The sequence below is a fragment of the Prenolepis imparis genome, unplaced genomic scaffold (assembly GCF_030444845.1).
Source record: "Prenolepis imparis isolate NDT839.2.m4 unplaced genomic scaffold, iyPreImpa1.0 SCAF_3, whole genome shotgun sequence".
In the NCBI taxonomy this organism is placed as follows: Eukaryota; Metazoa; Arthropoda; class Insecta; order Hymenoptera; family Formicidae; genus Prenolepis; species Prenolepis imparis.
Genome location: NW_028141161.1, coordinates 13317908 through 13340505, shown reverse-complemented (window position 1 = coordinate 13340505; position 22598 = coordinate 13317908). Strand labels below are relative to the sequence as shown.

Here is a 22598-nt window from a genome sequence, read left to right as displayed (position 1 = left end):
TATCGTTATCAATTAGTATCCATTATTAATTAATAGTCAATCAAGTACCGCTCGAACAAATTCGCAAGTCAATCGGCAATAATGATGCAATAATAATTGTAATAATAATGACAATAGTGTAATAACGTAATAATAATAATGAGATGATAATAATAATTATTATTATAATCATAATGATAATAATAATCGTATAATAATGGCAATAATAGTCACAATAGGCAATATAGGCAATCGAATAAAGTTAATAATAAATAGACACGTTCAACGCATTTTTAGTAGAAAAACTCAACGAGATTACAAAAATGAAAAACTTGGACGTCACCGTAGCCTCTTCCGTCGTCGAACGGTTCTACCGACGCGATATTCCGACTGTTTGCTCTTACATAGAGCACGACACGCTTATATATGGTCAGTGTCATCGAGCGTGCATAAAGTATGTAGCAAGCTCGCCACAAATTGTTCCGACCGTATCTCTTCTCTCTTCCGCGTCGAGGGAGAAAAATCGCGTCGGCGAAAAGTTTTCTGTAAAAATGCGCACTTGATGATCCTCGCGATATCATCCCGATCCCGATCATCGATCGCGTTCCGCACGCGGGAAGAGAGAGACAGACGATTATCATCATCGTATCGATCGTTTTGCATCCTATACGCGGGAGAGGCGTCCGGATTATTATTATTTTTTTTTTTTTTTTCGTATCGACGGAAAAGAGAAAAAACGGCGTCGGCGACGTCGACCGCGCTTAAAATTTCTTTCGCAACGCAGTAATATATATATGTATATATAGCATTCGTTTCTCCTCTCATTATATCAGCTCATCTCACTCCATTACATAATTCCGCGTACGCTCATCACTCATTCATTGTTGATTTTTAGGAACAGCTAGCGAGGTTCGGTTACTCTATCACGCAATCTCCCGTACTCGAAACTCAAAACGCCAAAACCGCCGACGCGCCGGTTTTGCGTACACGCGCACGTACGTAATCGCGTTTTGAGTGTCACGCTCGTATGCGATGTGTAGCTCCGACTTCATACACAAAATTCGATTTCAGTGTCGCGCGCGTGTGTGTGTAGATGTGTATTTTTTTTTGTGTGTGTACGTATTTTTGTGTGTGTTTGATTCGTGTGTCTCAATGAATAATTAATACGATCCTTACGGTAACGCGTCGCCCACCTCCGCCTTCCGCGAGCAATTTTCGAAGGACCAGAATCGCGATGGACACCGTCGAAGAGCGCATCTCCTTGTGCGTTCAAGCGCATTCTCGCCTTTCTACGATTATAACACGTATATACGTATAGGAAACGCGGCGAAGGGAAATATTGTGAATTTCGCTTCTCTCTTTCTCTCTCTCGCAGTCAAAAACGTCTCTTTTAAGTGACGTTTTTTTGGAACATCTTGCCTCGTGCTAATGAAAGTGACAGAGTTATCCTTTTTTTTTTTTTTTTTTTTTTTAAATGATTCCGAAGAGACAGTATACGAATTTGCGGTCGCTAAACGCGCGCGACGATTGCCCTAATTAATAATTCTACGGGATTCAATCGCACCCCGTGATTAATTGTCTTATTTTGCGAGGTATTGGTTTACATGAAGAGAGATTTCGCTTTGAATTTTCCCGGTACGTCCTGTAAAGGTGGATCGTGCCGGTCGGAAAGACGATCGGCTGATAATTTCGATATTAACGATTCGATTAGATGTTCTTGCTAGTGTACGGTATGTATATGTGTGTATGTATGTTTGTGTGTATGTGTGTGCCCTCTTGTGTGTCTCTTGGAATATGTAAATGTATACTAGTTCAACGCTGTAACGTTTATATAGATAATAATCAATACATGACCACGTACATATAAATATAATATAGTAATCTATAATAATAATAATAATAATTCAAATATAATATTAATAATCGTTACCAACTTTACGTTAGAAAAAGCATCTTTTGCAGACAGGAACCTCGAGTTGCTTAGTACCTTAAAAATAATTATTACTTCGCGTTTCGTTTGATCTTATCGACCACCATACACATGTTTAATAACGTCCTCGAATCTTTCAGACCCCCTCTCGCGCTTTTTCCGAGTCCTATATCTCCAAAGACGAATACGCCCATTCGCCGGTACATTTTCTCTATCCAGCATCCCCCTTCATTCCACGCGATATCCATCACTCGTTCTTCTCCGATATCTGCGGTATACTCTTTTTTTCTTTTACTCTAATGATTCGCGTAAATTCACGGCTGCGGCGCGCAAAAAACCGATTTCGTCTCCTTATTTTTTTGTGCACTTTCGGTGGCACTTCCGGCATTCCGTATAGGCGCCGCATATCGTGCGAGTTTTCGTTTCTTCGTCAACGCTCTAGAATGAGCTTCCAAAGCGAGGAACACGACGTACGTACGCGTGTAGACACGTCATCGTTCCGGATAGTACCCGCGAGGATTCTAGTACGTCACAACATCATATATATATATATATTTATGTATGTATATATATATATTTATCTACTGAAATATATATATATATATATATATTTTTTTTTTTCTTATTAATTATTCTCTTATTCATTCTCTTCAATTTTCATTCCTCTTTTTTTATTTATACATATATATATACTTCTTTCTTCTCTGTGTATAGTATATACCTATATGTGTGTGAGTAAGAAAGTGTATTTTGTGTACTGTGTATTTGTGTCTGTATATCGTCTCTGTCGATGCACATGTATGTACTTCCCATTTCCTCCTTACATTCTATAGTTTAATCATAATTTATCCGTAACTTACCAGCTAGTAGTGAATTCTTTGTCGTTCTCGATTTTATACAATCTCTCTCCTGTTGCCAATCGAAAGGGCGCAATCTTCTTTCCCCCCCATCCCTTTCTCAACCTGCGAAATACGGGGTGATGTCTGTCGCTAAAACGTTTTGCTCTAAATGCGAGATGATCTTTTAAATCTCCAGCCTCAATTGCAATTGTTAATTTTAAAAGTTGTTATTTTATTCTGTTTGGAAAAGCCTCAGATCACTAAAGCGTCTTGATTTCACGTAATAATAATATCTATTCATAATCGAAAATGTCTAAAATGTTTATTTATGCTAGGTTGCAGACGTACATTCGGTCCTTTTTTTCGGAGGATTTTAAAATCCTGTTTTCGCGCATGTATATTTTCTGCTCGAATTTTCCTTGCTCGCGTGAGAAGAGAGAGAGAGAGATAGAATGAGAGAAAAAGAGAGAGAGAGAGAAAGAGAGAATGAAATAGATAGAAAGGGGGAGAGAGAGAGAAAGATCGGAGAACACAGAGATCAGATTCTGTCCTTTCGACGACGGTGCCCCCCCGAGCGTCGATGTATGTCGATCGGTTGTTCGATCATCGAGCGTTGCTTAGCGATAATCGTTATAGCTACCGACAGCTGTCTAATACTTATCGTTATTACTATCATTATTATTACTAGCTTCATTATTATTATTATTACTTATTATTATTAATAATATTATTATTATCATTAACATTATTACTAATCATTTGTTTAGCGTTAATAAATATAATTTATTAAATATAGGAACCATGTTTGTGGGTCTTGCTTGCTCGTTCGTGCACGCGAATCGTGTCGACGACGGGCACCGGGGGTTTATTATACCGCCTTTATATACCATCGTTTTCCCTTTCGTCCGCCGTCTTGTTACGTCTCGTTTTATCAAATTATGGGAAATGAAGAACGTTAAAAAACGTACGTGCCGAGCCCGATGTATATATGTATATACGCGTGTGTGCGTGTGCGTGTATATGTATGTATGTGAGTATGTATATGAATATATGTGTGTCAGAAATACGAGTAAATATATGTATGTGTGTGTGTGTGTATGTGTACATATACGCTTATTATGTGAATTTTTCTTCGTTCTTTCATCGTTTTCCCGAGAATCGTGGATATCTCTATCTTATTCGCGGCGAATACAAAGCACGCGCGATGGTGTCCTCTTTTTTTTTTTACATTTTTCACGATCGCTGAACGATTTACGACACATACACACACATGCACACATACGCACGCGCAAACACATACACACAGGTCCGTGCACACGCGCGTCAAAACGAGAAAGAGAGTGATAGAGAGAGACAGTCAAATATCTATATATATATGCCTGTGTATATATATATATAGACGTATGTATATATATAATATATATGTATATGAATATGTACGTACGTATGTGTAACGGTGGCGGCGTTTTTTTTAGTTTCGCGCGCCGCACACACCATCTATCCTATTAAACGCCGCGTCTAAGCAGCATCCGCTTGTTTCCTCTTGTTCCTCCTTCCTTTTCTTTTTTTTTTTTTTTTTAGTAACTCTGTGTGTGTATGTGTGCTTTAAATCTTTATTATTACTTTACATAGGAACGTTTAAGTTAGCCCACCTCGACGCGCGTCGTTCCACGTCGCGTACGACATACTTTCCCTCCCTTCTCCCTTCGGGATTTTTCGTACCCTCTTCCTGTAAATGTACCGCGCGCATCGCTCCGAGATATGGGCCCAAAAAGATCGGCTCGATCCGATCGAACCGATGACTGACCGACCGATTGTTGATTGACCGGCAAGAGGAGGATTAGGATTTTCTCGATCGTGTTTGTTCGATCGTCCTCCGGGCGATTCCACCTAGACGCTCGTCTTCGTCGAGAGTCTCTCTGTCCTTTTGCTACCTTTTCTCCCCTTCTTCTTCTTTTCATTATTTATCTTTTTTTTTTCTTTCTTTCGTGCTACGAGAGGAACTTTGGAGAGCGCGCGATTTCACGGCGCGCGCTGCGCGGGATTCGCATTACAAAAATAATAGGCGAATCGTTGGGCGGGGGCTAGGGGGCAGGGAGACAGTGGAGGGCGAGATGCGCGATGACGGTGCACGATACACGAACAAGAAAATTTACGAGAGAATCGTCGCGTGCTCCAGTGATCACGACTAGTCCACCGTCCACGCCGGAGTAGTAATGCCTCCCCTACCTGCCCCCCTCTTACCACCTTTTAGGGGGCAGATGCCCCCGATGCGACGGAGTGCTCCACCGCGAGATGTATACACCCGTGCTGCCCGTTCATCGCCGGTTAGGAACATTGGCTCGTCGTTCACTGCGACGTCCTCGAATCCGGACCTTCTCCGAGCGACGTCCATCCGTTTCTTGTCTCTCTTCCGCCTCTCTTCGATGTATCTGCCTCTTGCGTCCCCTTCCACTGATCTTCTTCGATGCCATCGCGCACATGCCATGATGCACATCTCTCCTGGAGGAGATAAGAGATAGATCAACCCCCGGATCTGGCGGCGCTTAACGTGCCCCGGCGAGGGCGGTGACCTCCTGGACCAGCTTTTGTCGTTTGGCGTCAGGCCCGTTGTTGTTGTCCTGACCACCGGTTCTTTCACCGGCCTGTGGCTGACCGCTAGTCGTGCTCTCAGCGGCCGCGCGAGCCGCCAGCAGGGTGATCTGATTGACGACGTCCTCCATCTCGTCCGTGAGCGGATTCGTTTCTTCACCGGACTGCGCACCGCTGTCGAACTGCTGCTGCTGGTGCTGATGCTGTTGTTGCTGCTGAGCGACCTCGAGACGCGTACGATGTTGGAGCGTCTCGGCGGCGTGGCGACGCCAATCGTTTACGGTAGTGTAAGTGCGCGTCGGGATGCCGGGTTCGCAGAGCGAGCATGCATAGCGCATCTGCACGAGACGTAGGGCTCCCCGACGTTGTTGATTGCCCAGGTAGCAGGAACGTTGATGCGCCAGCAATGTCGACTCTTGCGGATATGCTCGGCCGCAACGACGACACACCAGACACAGCTCGAGCTCCGTTTCGCGGCAGTGCTGCGGCGGCGCGATGTTCGTCTCGTCGGGAACGCACGGCAGACGCACCGTCTCCAAGCCCGGATGATTTGGGTCCTGTTGCAGGAACGCCTGCATCAAGGCCCGCGGTACCTGCACCTGCGCGCTGCCCTCCACGTGCAGCGACATTAGACCACCCCCGAGTAGGCCACCGCTCAAGCCCGCAGCCGCTACTGAAAGCAAATTGTGAAATCGGTTCTTGTAAGAAAACTCGTTACAGAAATATTGTCGCGCACGAGCCGTTTTAATTTCCGATCGCTATATGTCGGTCCAATTTCGCGCGAGTTTCGCGTCGATGAAATCATCTTTCGTCCTGCATTTATTTATCTTTATGAAACTGGACTTACACCGCTTTCAGAGTACAGGCTCGTATTTTATCATTGCACATATCAACTAGGATCGCAACTGATTGTGAGATCAATTTTAGATTCAGCTTTCGCAACGCGAAAGCAATTTGCAATCGAGTAGAATAAATGCCACTTATATTTAAATTGCTTTACGTATGAATGTCTAAAAGATATACTGTAACTATAATGATGAAGATTTTCTTTCGAAATCGACTTGTGTAAATTGCTGTAAGCGCAGCGATTCGTGTAACTCGAGACTTTCAAAAAGAAAATATAAAATTATCTGTAAAGGAAAAATAGTTAAAGCTAGATGGCACATTCGTGGCATAATTGATTTGTGCCAACTTAGTTGTCATAATAGCACTCCCCGAAGTAACCGGGGAAGAATTTATGCGGAACCTGTTTTTGCCCGAGCGAGACAGGTAAATTGGTAGTTATTAGCTCGCCCGCGGGCCGATGCGCATTGACGGGATAATTCCCGCGGCCGTCTCGACGACCCGAAGTCCGCGTATCGAAAGGCTTTTGACGCCTCGTCGAACGATTAATTTTAATTTCAGGATCATGCACGTCGCAGAGGGAAGAAAGTAGAATGGAGTTATTGTCTTATTTTTTTCCTTTCTCGTAAAGACGCGATCGAAAAGAGAAACGTAGAATGTGTTGAATTAATTCGGCTGGTTTTTCAATCGGATCCACGACTCAACCCATGCACGATCGCGAGGAAGGATGCAGCTTATGTTCCGACGTTGATTAGGCGGGTTGACAGGTTTACGCAGTGACGCACGGCTATATTGCCGCGTATCGTGTATCAGATGAGGAGTCGTTATGAGGCAGGAAGTGTTAATGATACCCCTGCTCATTCGCTGGACGCACGGCTGTAATTATCAGAGCTGGTAGGGAGGCCCGAGAAAGACGAGGAGGGTGAACGCTTTCTCTCTCTCTTTTTCTCTTCCGTTCCTCCGGTTCGTCTTTCAACGTTGGCGTTGGAATTGATAGTTATTAAACGGCGAAATCCCGAAGTGCCAGGGCCCGGTTCCGTTCCCTCTTTGTCCTCTAATGAGAAGCCGTGACACACACTCACGGTGATCCACTGTTTGACCAACACTTTTCTCTCTTTCTGTTTCTCTTCGGTTCTCCCGTTCTTTCGCTCTCGCGTATTTTGCTCGTGGATTATGGTTTACCTCGATTGGACGAGCAAATAATCCGCGTTTTTATGTTCCGCCATCGAAAGGGCCTTTCTCGGAACGAGGAGGCACGGCCGTGCAGTAAAGAAGAGAGAAAAGTGTTACGGATAAATGGGGGATTAACGCAACAACATTGGCCACGTTGTACAGTTCTGCTCGTTCTTCTGTGCTCTCCCCTTTACGGCCTCGTAGCGTTCACGGGAATGTGGCAAATTCATTATCGGGACCCCACGGGCTCTCGCTCGTCGGTATCGGAGGCAGCCCGCTCTTCTTGTTTGATATAATCGGCTGAATAATGATGGTCGAGCGCGCAAATAAACGTGTGCTTAACGTGCGGTGGACGACAGGCATTATTGTGGAATTAGAATATCATTGTAATCTTTGAGTGAAAGAGACAAAAATCACGAGTCATTGCTCGAATTTAATTTCATTTACGTGAATAATCGTGAGATTTTTGAATTTAATTTGCGAGATTTGCTGAGTAAATATTTCTACATATGTCGTAAAATGTTAAACAATTTAATTAAGATAATGAAATTCGTTGTCATTTATTATTGCATCGCTGACACGTATCTTTATATACAAGAATTTCGATCATTTAAGCAAAATATTTCCAGCTCTTGTCGATTAAAAGTTATCGAGTTAATAAATTTGTTTCTGCATCGAAGTTTTATACATATATGCGCATATATAGAAGATTTATTTTGAAATTTTAAAAATATAATATCTATTTTTTAGAATAAAAAAAATAATATTTTTGATCCTGCGATCGAGATGTAGAATCGACAAACATTGATATTTGCAATATTTCTGGCGCTGAATTTTAGCATAGCTCAATCGGAGCTGAAACGGGACTGATGTGATAAATAATGTGATCTCTTTAGCCTTCTTTCTTCCAAGGTCATTGTCAGTTCTTCGCCGCGTGCGCGCGCTATAGAGAACGAAGATATATAATATAATATAATAAGGAAGATCGTTAAATAACGCGTAGCGCGTCATCGGACGATCCGTGTGACACCCTTGAAACAATCGAAACGGTCGAGGAGAGAGATTATTACTCTTAATGATCACTAGTTATTCCTTTGAGTGGCTCTGATTCGTCCTCCCTTCCGTCCTCCTCCGGCACCTTCTTCTCCTAGACGGTCAACGAAGATTGTGTTGTATGTATATGTGCGCGCGTAAGTTTCATCTCCTGGTGTATATATGCATACGATGAAACGCACACACTCGCTACCATATACGCACATCACTTTCGTCCCGTCTTCTCAGTGGGGCTCATTTGCGTACGGATTGAGATAGTAGTGCTTCGGTACTGTCGCGATGTGTGTTTTTGTGTAAATGTGTGACCCGTCGTGTGTATGCGCGAGATTCTGATTGCCGGCCGCTCCCAAGTCCCCAGTGATCGTCATCGCGACGGACACTCATTATTTAATTTCAGCATGCCACTATGCTTTAATCCTTTGCGCCGGGAATTACTCTGACCATGATGCTAATGGAGAGCATTTATATGGTACTCAATACGCGCAAACAGCTCTCAATTGAAACGAACTTTCTGTGACTCTGTAATGCGAGTTAGAATGTGTTACCTATTAGCTTTTTATTTAAGTACAATAGAGCAGTATTGCAGTCCAGAAAAAGTTTCATATATATTTTTAATTTATTTTTATTTTTACTTGAAAAAATTTGACGTTTTTTCACGAATCGAATTTATTAATTAGAAATAAAATATTTCTTCGTGCTACAAAATATAGCACTTGTGTTTATTGAGTTTATATTTTATACTTTAAATATACATATATTTTGTATTATATACGGTACATATTTATAATTAAACTAATTAGATTGCAGAATATGTTGAAATGTCATCTATAAAATATGCTGAATTCTCTTTCTCGAATTAAACATCAAAATTATTTGAAGCATTCCTACTTTCGAACTTTTAATGCATTCTTTTTAAATTTGCTATTTTATTAATTGTTACAGATCTGAAGAGCCTTCAAATTTTCGGATTCTTCATATGTGAGAACCACTGACCTTAAGATTGTCACGACACATGCTGGAAATTTGTTCGGCGAGAATTTACGAGCGAGTTTCCGTGTCAGACCCATAGACTCTGGTGGTAAGTACGTATAAGTCTGTATATCCTGGCAGCCATAAACTCGCATTCGAGGACCGGTGAACAAAATAATCTGGAATGTCGTTAGTTAACGCGTTCAGGAATTTTGACGGCTGTTCCAAAGATGCGTGCGGAAAAATGCAATTCGTCATGTTGCGGGTTGTTCGAAGTAGCACGTTATTGAATGATGGTTAATGATCGTAGGCAGAATCTATCATGTCTGAACTGTTTTATAAACTTGTTGAATCTTGAGAAAATTAAAGAAGTTATTAAATTATAGTCATGCGATTATGATATTATGAAATCATAATTATCGTTTTTGTCACTATGCGCCACGATTATGCAGAGCAGCGACTTTGCGCCGAAAGTTAGTCTTGCCAATTATCTCATTAATTGTTGATTAAACGATGAACGTGGAATTTTAAATGGTAAAATTAGTGACGCGCGTTCTTGTTCGGGATTCATCAGAGAGCGGAGTAATTCGTGGACTACCGCGGCGGATAAATCTCGGAGGTGGAGTTAATACCGCCGAAGAGAGGATCTGCGTAGTGCCATAACTGACCGTTACGCGAAGTATGCACAACGGTGCATTCCGCGTGTGCGTGCTAGCGCGTTCTCACGTGGTTGACCACCGCACACGTACGTGTATAGGAAAACACGTCGTGAACGTGGGCGTGCATTCCTGCCTTCGCATTATCTCTTCTTGGCTCTTTCTCTCTCTTCTTTTTTTCTTGTTTCTCTTGCCCCTTTCTTTTTCTTTCTCTCTCGCCCCCGTCGTCGACCGACCACGTACGAGGAGGAATCCTCTCCTCTTTTTATTCCTTATCCAGACCCGTTATCGTCGATACCATGGGCCGAAACGACTGTTTCACACCTCCGCTCGCGCGGGAATTAGGAAATAAATTAGCGGCCGGGCTAATTTCGTTATCTCGTTCAATGACCGCCCCACCCCGCTTAAGACGTCAAGGCCTGATGTCGGAGAGGGTTTCGAGACCCGATGCCGGGACTCGAGGACACGGTCAAAGTCGTATCCCGGTGCATCGCAGGATCAATGGCTTTGCTAGCTCGCTCGCGCAAAATACGACTTCGTTAAAAACAGATCCGTCAATTCCGATTTTAGCGATGGCGAGGTGCTGGTACCTCCCCGCCTTCGAGAAACCGCGATAGCCACTCTTGTAATTAACCCACAGCGAGAAGATGTTTCTGAAAAGTGATGTGAGCAATGCCATAATTTATTCGATCATTTGTTTAATCCATATATGGCATTGCGCTACAATGTCTTGCGATTACGTGATTAGGGGTAGTTATACTATAGCTATAGAAATACATTATAGAAGAGCATAATAATTGAAAGTTTTTTTTATAATACACGATCATTTTTAAATAATATGTCGCGTCTCATTTAATCGTGCTTTCATGAATATTGACGATAATATATAAATACAGGAATTTATTTATGAATTAATAATTATATATTTTATTAGCATACATTAATATTGCAAAATAATATAATAAACATGGGGTTTTAAATTATAGTTTAGATTGAAGAATAAAAATATAATTTTATCATAATTAATAATTAAAACAATTATTTCTGATATTTGTCGAAAACTTGTATTGCAGAATCCTATAAAAAATTTAAAAAGACTGAGAAATTATATTCACATGTTATTATCTGCATATCGTGCGAAATTAACACCACGAATGCAAACAAAGTGATACGTCGTGTCCAAAGTTCGAACTCAAAACATATTAAATGTCGGCTCGAAGAATCACCTGCTCATTCGACTGACTTTAATATCCTGCGCGATGTTCGGTGTAAGCAGATTCCCCTCGTCTCTTTCTCTCTCAGAAAATGTTAGATGTCACGAGGAAGTCGTAATTTCCACGCGAACGAGACAGACCCGAATGAATTGACGACGGCTTATCTCGCGGCTCGGCCACGAAATCGCTTCGTACGCGTATCGGACAAGATAACGGTGCCGGCGTATCGATAAATTCCGCTAATTAATTATTGACGTGTCCCAGGGCTATTTTTACGCTCGTTCGGACCCTCCGCACGCGAAAACGAACGTTTCTTTCTCCTTCGCTCGTGTCCACCTTTTATTTCGAATCCCTTTCTCGCTGACAAAATTACGGAATTGAAATTCGCGTTCGCTTTTCTTTGACTAAAACGAAATCTGAGATTTTCATAAAAATAATCTCTATATATAATGCGCAAGATTATTTTTCTCATTAACGTTTTATATCTTTTTCATTGACAATACATATAATGATAATTTCTCATTATCTATATATTATATCACAAATGTAGAGTAAAGGTTATCTATAAGTTCAGCTTTTCAGTATTTAGAAAAATAGCAAGTTTATAAGAATATAATTTCTGATTAAATTAAGATCTTGATTTTTAATAAGAAATATTAGATTTAATTAATGTTCTCTATATACCAATAATATGCTTAACGTTGTGAAAAATAATTAAATTTTATCTGGCGTTTGTGTTTAATATTAAAATCAACTGCATATCGTTCTAATCAAACATATTGAAGGATTATAGTGATATTGTCGGAATGTTTAATCTCAAAGATATGTGTGCAAAACGTCAGATCCGCGTGTGACTAGGGACAGGTGTTGCTTCGACACCTGTGTCATTCAGTGTGGTAAAAAGGTAAGGTTTAATGAAGCAAATACATTTTATGAGCGACAGGGAAATGCAAGTATCCATATATTAAATGTTTTAGGTGACAGTATTAATTCGCGTAATGACCGTTCTCCAAATGTTCGATATACTTTAGAAAATAGACTGGCTATAAAAACGGAGATAAATATGCGATCGATTGTGAAATTATATTGTAGATGCATCTGTTGGTCGTTTGAAAAATTATTAAGTCATATTGAATTTGCATCCTAGGATTCGCAGAGATTTGTTGCTCCAATTACAAATCTATATATATGATTTGTATACGATTTATTCCTTTCTTTTTCCATTTCTGTTCCCGTTGATGCAATGATTATTGCACTTCATCTAAAAATTCATTATTTTAATTATTATTATCTATCGGACGCATCTCGATACTTTTCAAGTTTCTCGTGGATGAAAACGTGGTCGTATATCAATTCTTTCGTGTTCTATCTTGCATTATAATTTTTTGTTACATTTGATTACTTCCTCGTAACGCTTTATCCAAGTATACGTTATTACTCTAACAAATATCTGGATCAAGCGCGCTTTAGCGATCTCGAACGCCCGTGCAGGTGACGAGTCACTCGTAGCATCGAATCTCAAGGATGCATCGGGAGCCAGAAGGTGGAGTCCGCTGTCAGGTACTTGATTTCTCGGCATCTCACGAAGAGGTGGAGAGGTCTTCGACCGGTAGCCTAAGTCAAGGAGCCGTCCCTAAAGAGGCACCGGGGTCATTAGCGAATGGAGCATTTATCCTTGTCCTTCGCTCTTTCTCTCTCTTTCCCTCTCGTTAACTCTTTCTCTCTTACAACGGGTGTTCGCACTTGATTCGCCGTCGGTATCAACGGGTGCCAGGCAGGAAGACTCGTATTATCGAGTCAATTGTCTCACATCCCCCTCCCCCGTACAGTTCAGCTGACTATAAAATCATTATCACCCATCCACCACCACCACCATCACCACCTATCTCTTTCCCTTCTTTCCTCTCGTCGTTCCTATAGCCGCTGCTTCTCGGTCGACGTTGAACGCTCGATTATCCCATTAATACGACGAGTCCGTGCGTTCATCCGTCCCGGCGGATCTTTAATTATTTAAATGCAGAGAGAGAACCGCGGCGGAGACCCGGCATGAAGTACCAGAGCCCCCTAAAGAGACAGGGGCGGATTTGCGGAGATACGTGACTTGGTCGTGCTTGGATGTGTATATCTGCGTATATCTTTGTGAGATCTTCGGTCATCTCCAACTCTCATGACACAGCAAAAATAATTACTCTTGCTTTGCCCTTCAAATGATCCTAATTAATAAATATCTATCCTAGATTGCTTAATGTTTTTAAATACTTGTTATTATATTTTAATTGAATAACAGAAATGTTAACACATATGTATCTCAAGTAATTAGAATTTCTATTGTGAATTTAACAAAAGTCTTATACTTGTCGTCAGCAAATCAATTTATCATCTTTGTGCGTGATTGCTTGCGATTAAAGACTTTGCGTCTTGAGAATTTGCTTGCCATCGAAGCTTATTTCCTCTAATCCGCCCCTGCCCAAAGTGTCGCAGGCTAGGCTCAGTGGGAACACGAGTAATCCTTAGTGACAAGTGGGCTCGAGGCAACGGTGTATCCGGTAGCACTTTGGTATTTATCTCTATAAATACGCATCGGCGTTGAGCATCGTTGACCCTGGCGCAATAATGTACACGCGGCCAACATCTATTCCGTGGCTCGAAGTTTCAACGGATTCTCGTTAGGCTTTATCCGACGAGCAAAGAGAGAAACCGAGAGAGAAGGGGGAGAGATCCAGGGTTTAGAAAATGAATTAAAATTCAGATTCGCGTTATTATCCAAAATATCTTCATTATAGAGTAGGCGAGTTATAAGTGAAATACTACGACGACTGCGTATGAGATGATTAGTGGCGCGTCATCGGATTCCGCTTAACGCGGAAGAATAAATCCAAGTCCTTTGAGGCGATAAATATATGAAACGGGATTAACTAACACCGGCGTCGAGTGTTGTGACTATGCGTTTTGCCGTGGCTATAGCTGGCAGAGACTGACCGATTGCGACTATCATTAAGCGACGACTTAATGAGCCAGGCGCGCCGGACGTGGGAAGTAGCCTCTATCGCGCAGTAATTACCTCACTTCAATTATTAGACGATTACCGTACGGTAATGGGGATCGAAAATGGGAGTGGACGCGCTCTCACGTGAGTCGCGTCAGATAATAATAGATTTTTCCTGTTTGCATTATGTTTACGGTATATAATACGCATTTCTGCAGTTTTCAATTGATTGTGCTCTCTTGTGAAAACAAAGTTAGCGCTTGATTTTAAAAGCATATCTGACGGTTGAAAGATCTAAATTTTTTAAAAATAAGAGCAAAGTAATTAGAATTTATAAAGATGATTTTTATTTGTACTTTTATACGAGAACTGAATAATAATATTAACATCTTCTCTTAGGATATATTTAATGCTTTTACTTAAGCACACAATTATATTAATTATAAATACTTATGTATATACTTCGTGAAATTATATTCGAATTTTTATAGTCGAGCATATTAAGATTATGAAAAAAAGAAAAAACAAGCTCGCCTCAGTATTTTAATAAGACGAGAATCGTGAATCTCAATTCACCACGAAGATTATTATTATTCGCTCTCTAATTGCACGGCACGGATCCGTGTCGCCGTTACAAAGTCAACCGTAAGAAAGAGCGGATCCTTCGAAATCTTTCCGGAGGGTAGCCCACCGGCAGGAATGTTACGGCACGGTAATAAGAGATTTCAGCAAGAGGGATTAAAAAGGAGCGGTAAGGAGACACCCCTTATAGCGCGTCCTCCCTTTCGTCATCTTTCCCCGTTCGCTTCTTTCTTTTTTAACGGACGCCACGTCGGCGGATTAGGTCTCGTTAAGATATCGCGAAGTCGTTAAAAATAATTGTCAGTCGGATAATTAAGGAGGGCGAAAAAAAAACCTCCTTCTCGAAGGACGGAAGGCAGATGTCTTCGCGACCAGCGATTTTCAGTTCGCTCCGTCGTGTTTTGTCGAGCTACCGCGTATTTGTCTTCCTCCCGGGCTCCGCACCCTTGCTTTTTATTCCGTCTTTCCGTGTAACGCTCTCGTCAGTTTCGCCCTCGATCTGCTTGCGCTCCTCGTCTCCTTATCCGTATTTTGTTGGCACATCGTTAGGGAGCAACCGAGGGGGTTCGTTTTCTCCGTCAGGAATTGTGGACGAGAGTGGTTGGGCTCGACTAACGGTGCAACGGTGCGCGGCTTGTTACTCGCGTCTCACATCAGACGCGGCCGGAATCATACTTCTTCGACACGAAGAACATGCCGCCTCACATTATGCATGCGCGCACCTTGCGAACCTAACTTATACGCGGACGTCGCAACGTGATACAACTTTAATGCCCTCGTCCCCGGAATGTACTCCGCATGGAAAAGTTACGCTCGACGATTCTCTTTCTGTCACGCAAGGAGATTGACCTTGCCGTGAAGCGGCTTTCTTAGCTCTATCGAATAGCAAGCTACAACGTCTTAATTGATTTTGTGTCGGTTTGACAGAAATAATTCAATAATGCAAGAAAATGTAGAAGAAGCATAAAAGAAAAACATTCTCTGTTATGTCTTTGGGAGAGTAATAATTTATCGATCTAAGGAAAAGAGAGAGCTTGCAGACGGTATAGATGCAATTAATAAACATAGTGCAAATTATTTTTCAAAAAAAATTTCTTTTAATTAAAGTGAAGCTTTCCGTTTAATAACTTTATGATGATCTTATAAAAGATATTGCTGTTATCAAAAACTCTTATCTCTTGCAATATTTTTAGCATCTAATTTATATTGATTTTCTTTCATTCCAAATGTAATTTATTAAGATGTTTTTTATATGTTTTTTATATGTTTAAACATCTTTTTTACTGAAATTTCTTTGATAATTATTTTAATACAATATAGTCAAGCATTAGTTTTTACCTTTTGTTGTAACGTTAAAAGCAAATCGTATAAAAATGTTTTTTCAAACTTCGATATAATTTTCGCTAAAAATATCGCTTTTGGGATGCAAGATAAGAAAAGTGGAAACGTCTGCTCGAACCGCGAACTCTTTTCTCGATAGGCACCCCCAGGCAGGGGATTGGCCGACGGGAAGGCATTGTAAATATTAATGCGGCGGGCACGGGCAAAGGAAAATATTTGAATAATAATTACTGAGGCGCCCCCTCGATCCTTGTTACGCCCTCGTATAATAAAAAGGTTCACCGAAGAAAGAAGGCGCACGCGACGGCGGGGTCGCGACGAGAATTTTCTAATTAGGAGGATTCAAGCCGACCCTGCAAACAATACCAGAAGCACCACTTCCACCCGTTCCCGAGAAGGTACTCGAGGACTTCTGAGGAGAGAGATTTTAATATCCAAGACCTCGGCGTTTATTATCGCCTCTTATTATCGTCGCAAAAAGAAATAACGAGATGTATGTCAGAATCGGACAATCTAACTATAATGAGCACTGGAAAACTCATTGTCAAGCAATTAATTATTTGTCTCATTTTCATTATTGTAGTTTCTATCATTTATATTAACGCGTGAATAAGTACAAGTAAAAGTACCTACAAATAAATAACTAAAAGTATCAAGATTTATAAAACTAAATTTGAAATGAGTAATAATAGAAAGAGATAAATAATAATTTGTCTAGCAATATTCAAAGAGTGAATACATTAAAATCTTCAGTAATATATAAGTGTATTCCTATGCAGAATGTTATTACGATTTGCCTTGACATAATCTAATTTCTAATCCTTTAAAGATTGTCGCGACTTTAAATTAAAGCTAAAATATTTTATTGTTTTTAATCATCTAGAGTGAAGAAAAGAGGATACACTCGATTACAAATTCTATGATTCTAAACTAAAGCATGAATAAAGTTTCTTATAAATATTCAATAACTTTAAATTGAAAGATATACATGTATATGACGATATACACGCAAGTATATCTATACTATAGACTGACAGTTAGCATCGAGTATTGATGCATCACTATAGTACTCTAATACTATAGTACATCAATACTCGATGCTAAACATTGATTCGCGTATTAGATAATGGCACAGGGTGAAAGTAATTACGGGCAGCTGGAGGGCGCGAAAGTAGGGCATTAATGTTATATTCTGGTGCGATTAAGAAACCTTATCGCGGTGGCGATACGACGGAAATAATTTAAATTCATCATCTATCCATCGAATAAGCTTAGATTTACTCATAAAATGTTACATAAGCAAAGTTAAAATTACGTTAAACTATGTGTGTTACGTAATAATTTATTAATTTATATATTTGATAAAGTTATTAATGTATATTTGATTATAAATTTTCGATTCGTATAATCTGAAGTGGCTAAATTAGTGACAATTTACACACACACTTTTATATGATTAAACAGTAATATATCTATTATTTTATTTTATTTTATTGTTATAAGTTATAATTAATATATGAGTTTTATCGTAATTATATTCTTCCTGACAGTTGTAAGAAAAACAAGTAAAACATGATTAATTTGCAGAAAATTATAAAAATCTAATCTAATCTAGATTTTCACTTTTGGTTTAATTAATAATGTTATAAATTTTTTATATTAGTCGTTAAAATTGTATACGTGTATGTTGTTGTAGATTAAGTGTACAATATATATGAGGCTAAAAACTAGGGCGTTAGAGTTGTCAAGTTGGATTAAGAAACCTTACTATAATCTAGGTCGTTCATACAATTATTAGATTCATCAGAACAGATTTAATCTAAAAACAATCTATCTTTTAAATTCTAAATATTATATTTTAGCAAGAAAAATATATTATAATATAAATTCCATTCCATATATATATTCCATTTAATTACAAAACTACATTTAAAAAGCCAAAATTAAATATATGTTCGAACATATATAAATAAAAATTTTAGAATATTCAACATAACATAATTTTTCACGATACGTAACAAACACGCATAGTTATATAACTTATTTAATAGTGTTATTAATAATTGAAGAAACAGACGAATATATGTGGTCGAAAATATTCTCAGGTAGAATCTCTCACAGTTAATAACACAGGCCAATATTATACAATGATTACGTAGTGCTTTATCCGTTTCCTAACGATCCAAATTGGTATAGTCAACATAACGTGCTCGGGGAACAAGACCTTGAGATTAATTAGATACTATACGTCATTAAAAATATACCCCATCGGCAATTAATTTCGCAAATCGGTCGCGCATTTTCCCGACTCGCAAAGTAAATTGCATTAATTATTTAGTAGTTACGCGTCTTTCATGAATTAATCGAAGGTCGCGCGTGCGTAAGAGCGGTTTTATCGATGGAACAATGATGATCGAGTAAATGTAATGCGTAATGAGCAGCCCGCGGCACGTTCAAAGACTCTGCACGGAATAAATCAAGACGAGGTTCATGGCTCGCGCGTGGTTTTGCTTCCTTCCCGCTGACTCCCCGACAGTCATTAGGATAATCAACGAATTAGCGTTTCCGCGCTAAGGACTGGATAAGGCATAAGGAGTTAGGAGGACAAAGTGCGTCTCGACACGCGATCCCACCGTGCCGTGCAGGTACAAAACACATTCGCGCCCTCCCCCCTCGTCCCTCGATGTAGATACATTTTTCGATCAAACCCACCCGGAATTTGCGAGATCGCGTGCGCTATTTATCTCAAAAAGATTCACACAATTGTCGATTTTTATTTTTGCATTATTACTTGCGCTCTACGAGTAAAAAAGTAAAGATTTATTTTGACAATCCAGCCAGTGACTGTAAAAAAATGTTGAATATTTTAAAATATTTAATAAAAAATATGCAAAATTTGTTAGATAAATTAAATCCTTTCATAAAAAAATATTGTAAGAAAATATAATACAAAAATTGATGAAAATGAAAGAAAAAAGAATTATCTCAGATATGTAAATTTTTAAATAATTTAGGAGAAAATAGCATGTGTTTTAAATCTCTTATATATAAAACTCTTTGAAAGTACCGTGACATATTTGATGTCCTTAAAGCTTTATAGCGATGCAGGGTGCGCGAATGTTAGCATAAAACGGCAGCGTTGTTTACGTTTATTTCGGTTCCCCCGAGGCATAAATTTCCGCGATGCGCATTCTCGATTGTTTGCAGGTGCACTCACGCATCGCTTCGCACCGTCGTGCAACCACCGAACGAAGGATTCGTTCGGCGTGTGTCCTCAGAGATTCATTTCACAGATAAGACAACCCATGTGGTCAAGGAGCTTGACTATCTCATCGCTTTTCACGCCTTGAGATCAAATCGCCCTCCTCGTCGCTACGTAGGGTGCATTCGCGTGTGAAATTGGGTAGAACGAGTGATGGACGCTTTAATTTGCTCTAATTAAACGCTCCTTAACTCCGGTCGGAAGAGTCCGTCATTGTCGCATAACCGGAATGTATGCATACATGTCTATGAAATTGTTTGTTTTAAATTTTTCAACGTTACGTTACGTAGATTTTTATTAAAATTAATAAAAATAAATAAATTACATAATTAATCGATACACATATTTTTTATTTTTATAGGAAATAAAATGTGTATATATTTCTCTCTCTCTCTCTCGACATATTTTCATTAACAAAATCTCGTGGCGTGAAATAATTTAACGATTCGTAATTTTGTCTTGTGACAATTTTCTTTCGCGACGTAAATTTTTCGTATCTAGGTGGCGAGTATTTAAGAGCTCGTCAGCTTTAAGCCTTTAAGCACCTGACCATAAAGTCACTCGTAATTGTCCCGGCGAATCTCGGCGTTCACCCTCGCCGTCAGACATGCAAATAACTCGGGGTTAGTTAGCTAATGGGGTTGGCAGGGTCGGCGGCTCGGCTCGAGCGAGTTCATTCATTAAGGGTTGATGGCTTAATTGCCAGCTCGCAGCATCACGGCCGCCCCCGAGTCGGCCACCACCGAGACATCCTACACCCCGAGATTTTCCTCTCTTCCTCTCCCTCTCTCTATCTCTCTCTTTCTTTCTCTTTCTCTCTCTCCTCTTTTTGCGCCTCTCTTGTGCCTCCTCTCCTCTCTCGTGCCATCAGCAACAGGTTGCATCAGGAGCCAAGAGTTATCGGTACGCCCGGTAAGCCGACGATCCCAACTCGTTTGCACCCCGAATCAAGCGAGCGAGCCGGCATTAATTAATTGTCCCAGCTTGTTCGTCGTACCGCGACGGAAAGTCCTCCGCCCTTCCGGCTGGGGTTAATTGTCGAGCACGTCGTTAACGCGATCTTTTCTGCTCTTTCAACCGAGGAGAGATCCCGTGGATCCCCTCCGCGATAACTTTTAAAGGACTCGCCGTGAGTTTCAATTTCAACACCACGCGATTCGTCCCATTTACAATTCAAAGCATTTGTGGATTTATATTTTTTTCTACGCATAAATTTATTGCAATCAAAATTATTCTATTTTTTTATGTATGTGATAAAAAAATCAGCAAGAAAAAATACATCGTACTGTATTGTATTAATTTTATTCGAATTGTGTGTGTGTGATATTAATGGCATTAATGATGCATCTATTATTATCCTCATTAAACTTTATGTTAATATTCTAATCTGCAATAAGTATCTAATTAAAGTTCAATCCTATATTCTGATATGCAATATATATATGTTAATTTATGTCACACATATCCTACATTCAAAATTTTTGAAATTTATTCACATTGCTTTGAAGAAGAAGTATTTTAATATCTTTTAATAATTTTATATGTAGATAGTAGAGAAAGATTTCTCTAGTTAAGAACTCTAACAAGTACTTTACGTTTCAAGACATTCGTTCTCAACGATATGTATTCATTGCACACGATATTCCCCCCTTCTCGCTCTGCTCCTTTATTTTCGTTGGCAAGTCCGTGTCGGCAATTTTTTTTGTTTGTTTTACGCGGAGGTAACGACTATACGAATTTTCGCCATTTGTATGCGACACGGCTCAACCGTCAACGTGGGTCGACATGAATTATCGTAAGTGTCAGGCCCTACGACCCGCTCGTACGAACGGTTTAATTTAAAGTCGCCAGTTTAATTCTTGGTAGAAAGCGCATTTGCAACAGTAGCTCGAATAGAGACAGAGAGAAAGAGTGAGAGAAAAAGTGAGAGAGATAGAAGAAAAGGCTTTTTCGATTCAAATGCGCCGCTCCTTTCTTGCTGTTCGCATCATTGCTATGGAAAGTTCGTTCGTCATGATTTTTTAGCGTATCTTTCGCGTAAAAAAAAGACATGACCCGAGTCGAAATTTTTTCCCCACTTTTAGCCAATGTTTAATCTATCTTTGATACTATAAGCAGATTATCTTATTTTAATCTATAATTTTGCCCCCCGAAAGCTCCTCTTTTTATAGATAAACTTCTTGCAATAATTTTATATTTATAATAAATTATACACTCTTTAAATTAATTACGGCTCTTATTGCCATTTTTTACATCAATTTGATTATATTCAGAAGAACCTTTATAATTATAGTATTTTTCTCTTTTAATAAAATCTAAGTTATATCAGTATATCGTTTAGAAATAGCCTCTTAGAAAATAGAAACTATAAATTATATATGAAAATTATTTCGCAAAAAATGAATCATTTCTTATCGTGAACACTATAAGTACGCTATAGTTTAGTGGCGGTAACTCGCTGCGAAATCTCGCGAGGAACTTAAGCTGTAACTTTGCTTCTGCCATTGACCTTATCGGGCGGTAATATAAAAGAGAGATGTGCCGCGGATGAAAATGGCGGTACTTAGGACCATATCCAGAAATTGCCGTCTGGTCTACTTACACGTGCTCTACGTACACGTGCGTGTACAGCAGTGTGTGCACGCGCGCGTGTATGTGTGTGCGTACGCGCAAGGAGAGAAGAATCTCGGGGAAAGACGAGGATGATTTAGTAATGAAGATATTAACGGACCGAAAGAGCGCCACACAGAATACTGAGATTCAACTATCTAACTGCTGACATAACTCACGTTTATGACTTCGCGGCGGCCGCTTCTTTCCGCAGCCCTCTAACTAACGACGCTATCCCTGTTCCTTTTGCACTCCAGTTAGATGCCACGTAATTAATGCCGACGTCGCTTAAGAAAAGCCAGAAGTCTATGTCTTATGCTAAAGTTACTTATTCGTGTGAGAATTCCTCATTGACGTGCGATGTTTTTTTCTATGGATATTTTTTCTTCGCTTAATTATTTAGATCCTTACTGTATTCAGTGATTTAATCACAGAAATATTTGATCTTAAAATAAAAATTTTCTGAGCCTCAAGCTTAATTTTTAAGAATGTAAATAGATAACACAATCTTGCTTTGCAATTAATGTTGTAAATGAATTTGAACAGAAATTTTATAAGAGACTATATTA

At 39.8% G+C, this 22598-nt stretch overlaps 2 protein-coding genes across 12 annotated transcripts in view; one reads left to right on the top strand and one right to left on the bottom strand.

The window, feature by feature from the left end:
* LOC145934056 (uncharacterized) overlaps positions 1–22598 on the top strand; it is a 137428-nt gene that overhangs the window by 44193 nt on the left and 70637 nt on the right. For both annotated transcript variants that reach the window (XR_014424982.1, XM_083034267.1), the window contains exon 6: positions 9352–9487. The gene's annotated coding sequence lies outside the window, so the exon portion shown is untranslated. The remainder of the gene's footprint in view (positions 1–9351; positions 9488–22598) is intronic.
* The window catches only part of Zfh2 (Zn finger homeodomain 2), a 386236-nt gene continuing 364260 nt past the window's right edge, over positions 623–22598 (bottom strand). For 7 of the 10 annotated variants that reach the window (XM_083034260.1, XM_083034259.1, XM_083034256.1 and 4 more), the window contains one exon: positions 623–6013. In XM_083034260.1, coding sequence (XP_082890386.1) covers positions 5295–6013 — 719 coding nt within the window. In that variant the 3' untranslated portion in view covers positions 623–5294. The remainder of the gene's footprint in view (positions 6014–22598) is intronic. The other 3 variants (XM_083034263.1, XM_083034264.1, XM_083034266.1) reach the window with 3 other exon arrangements.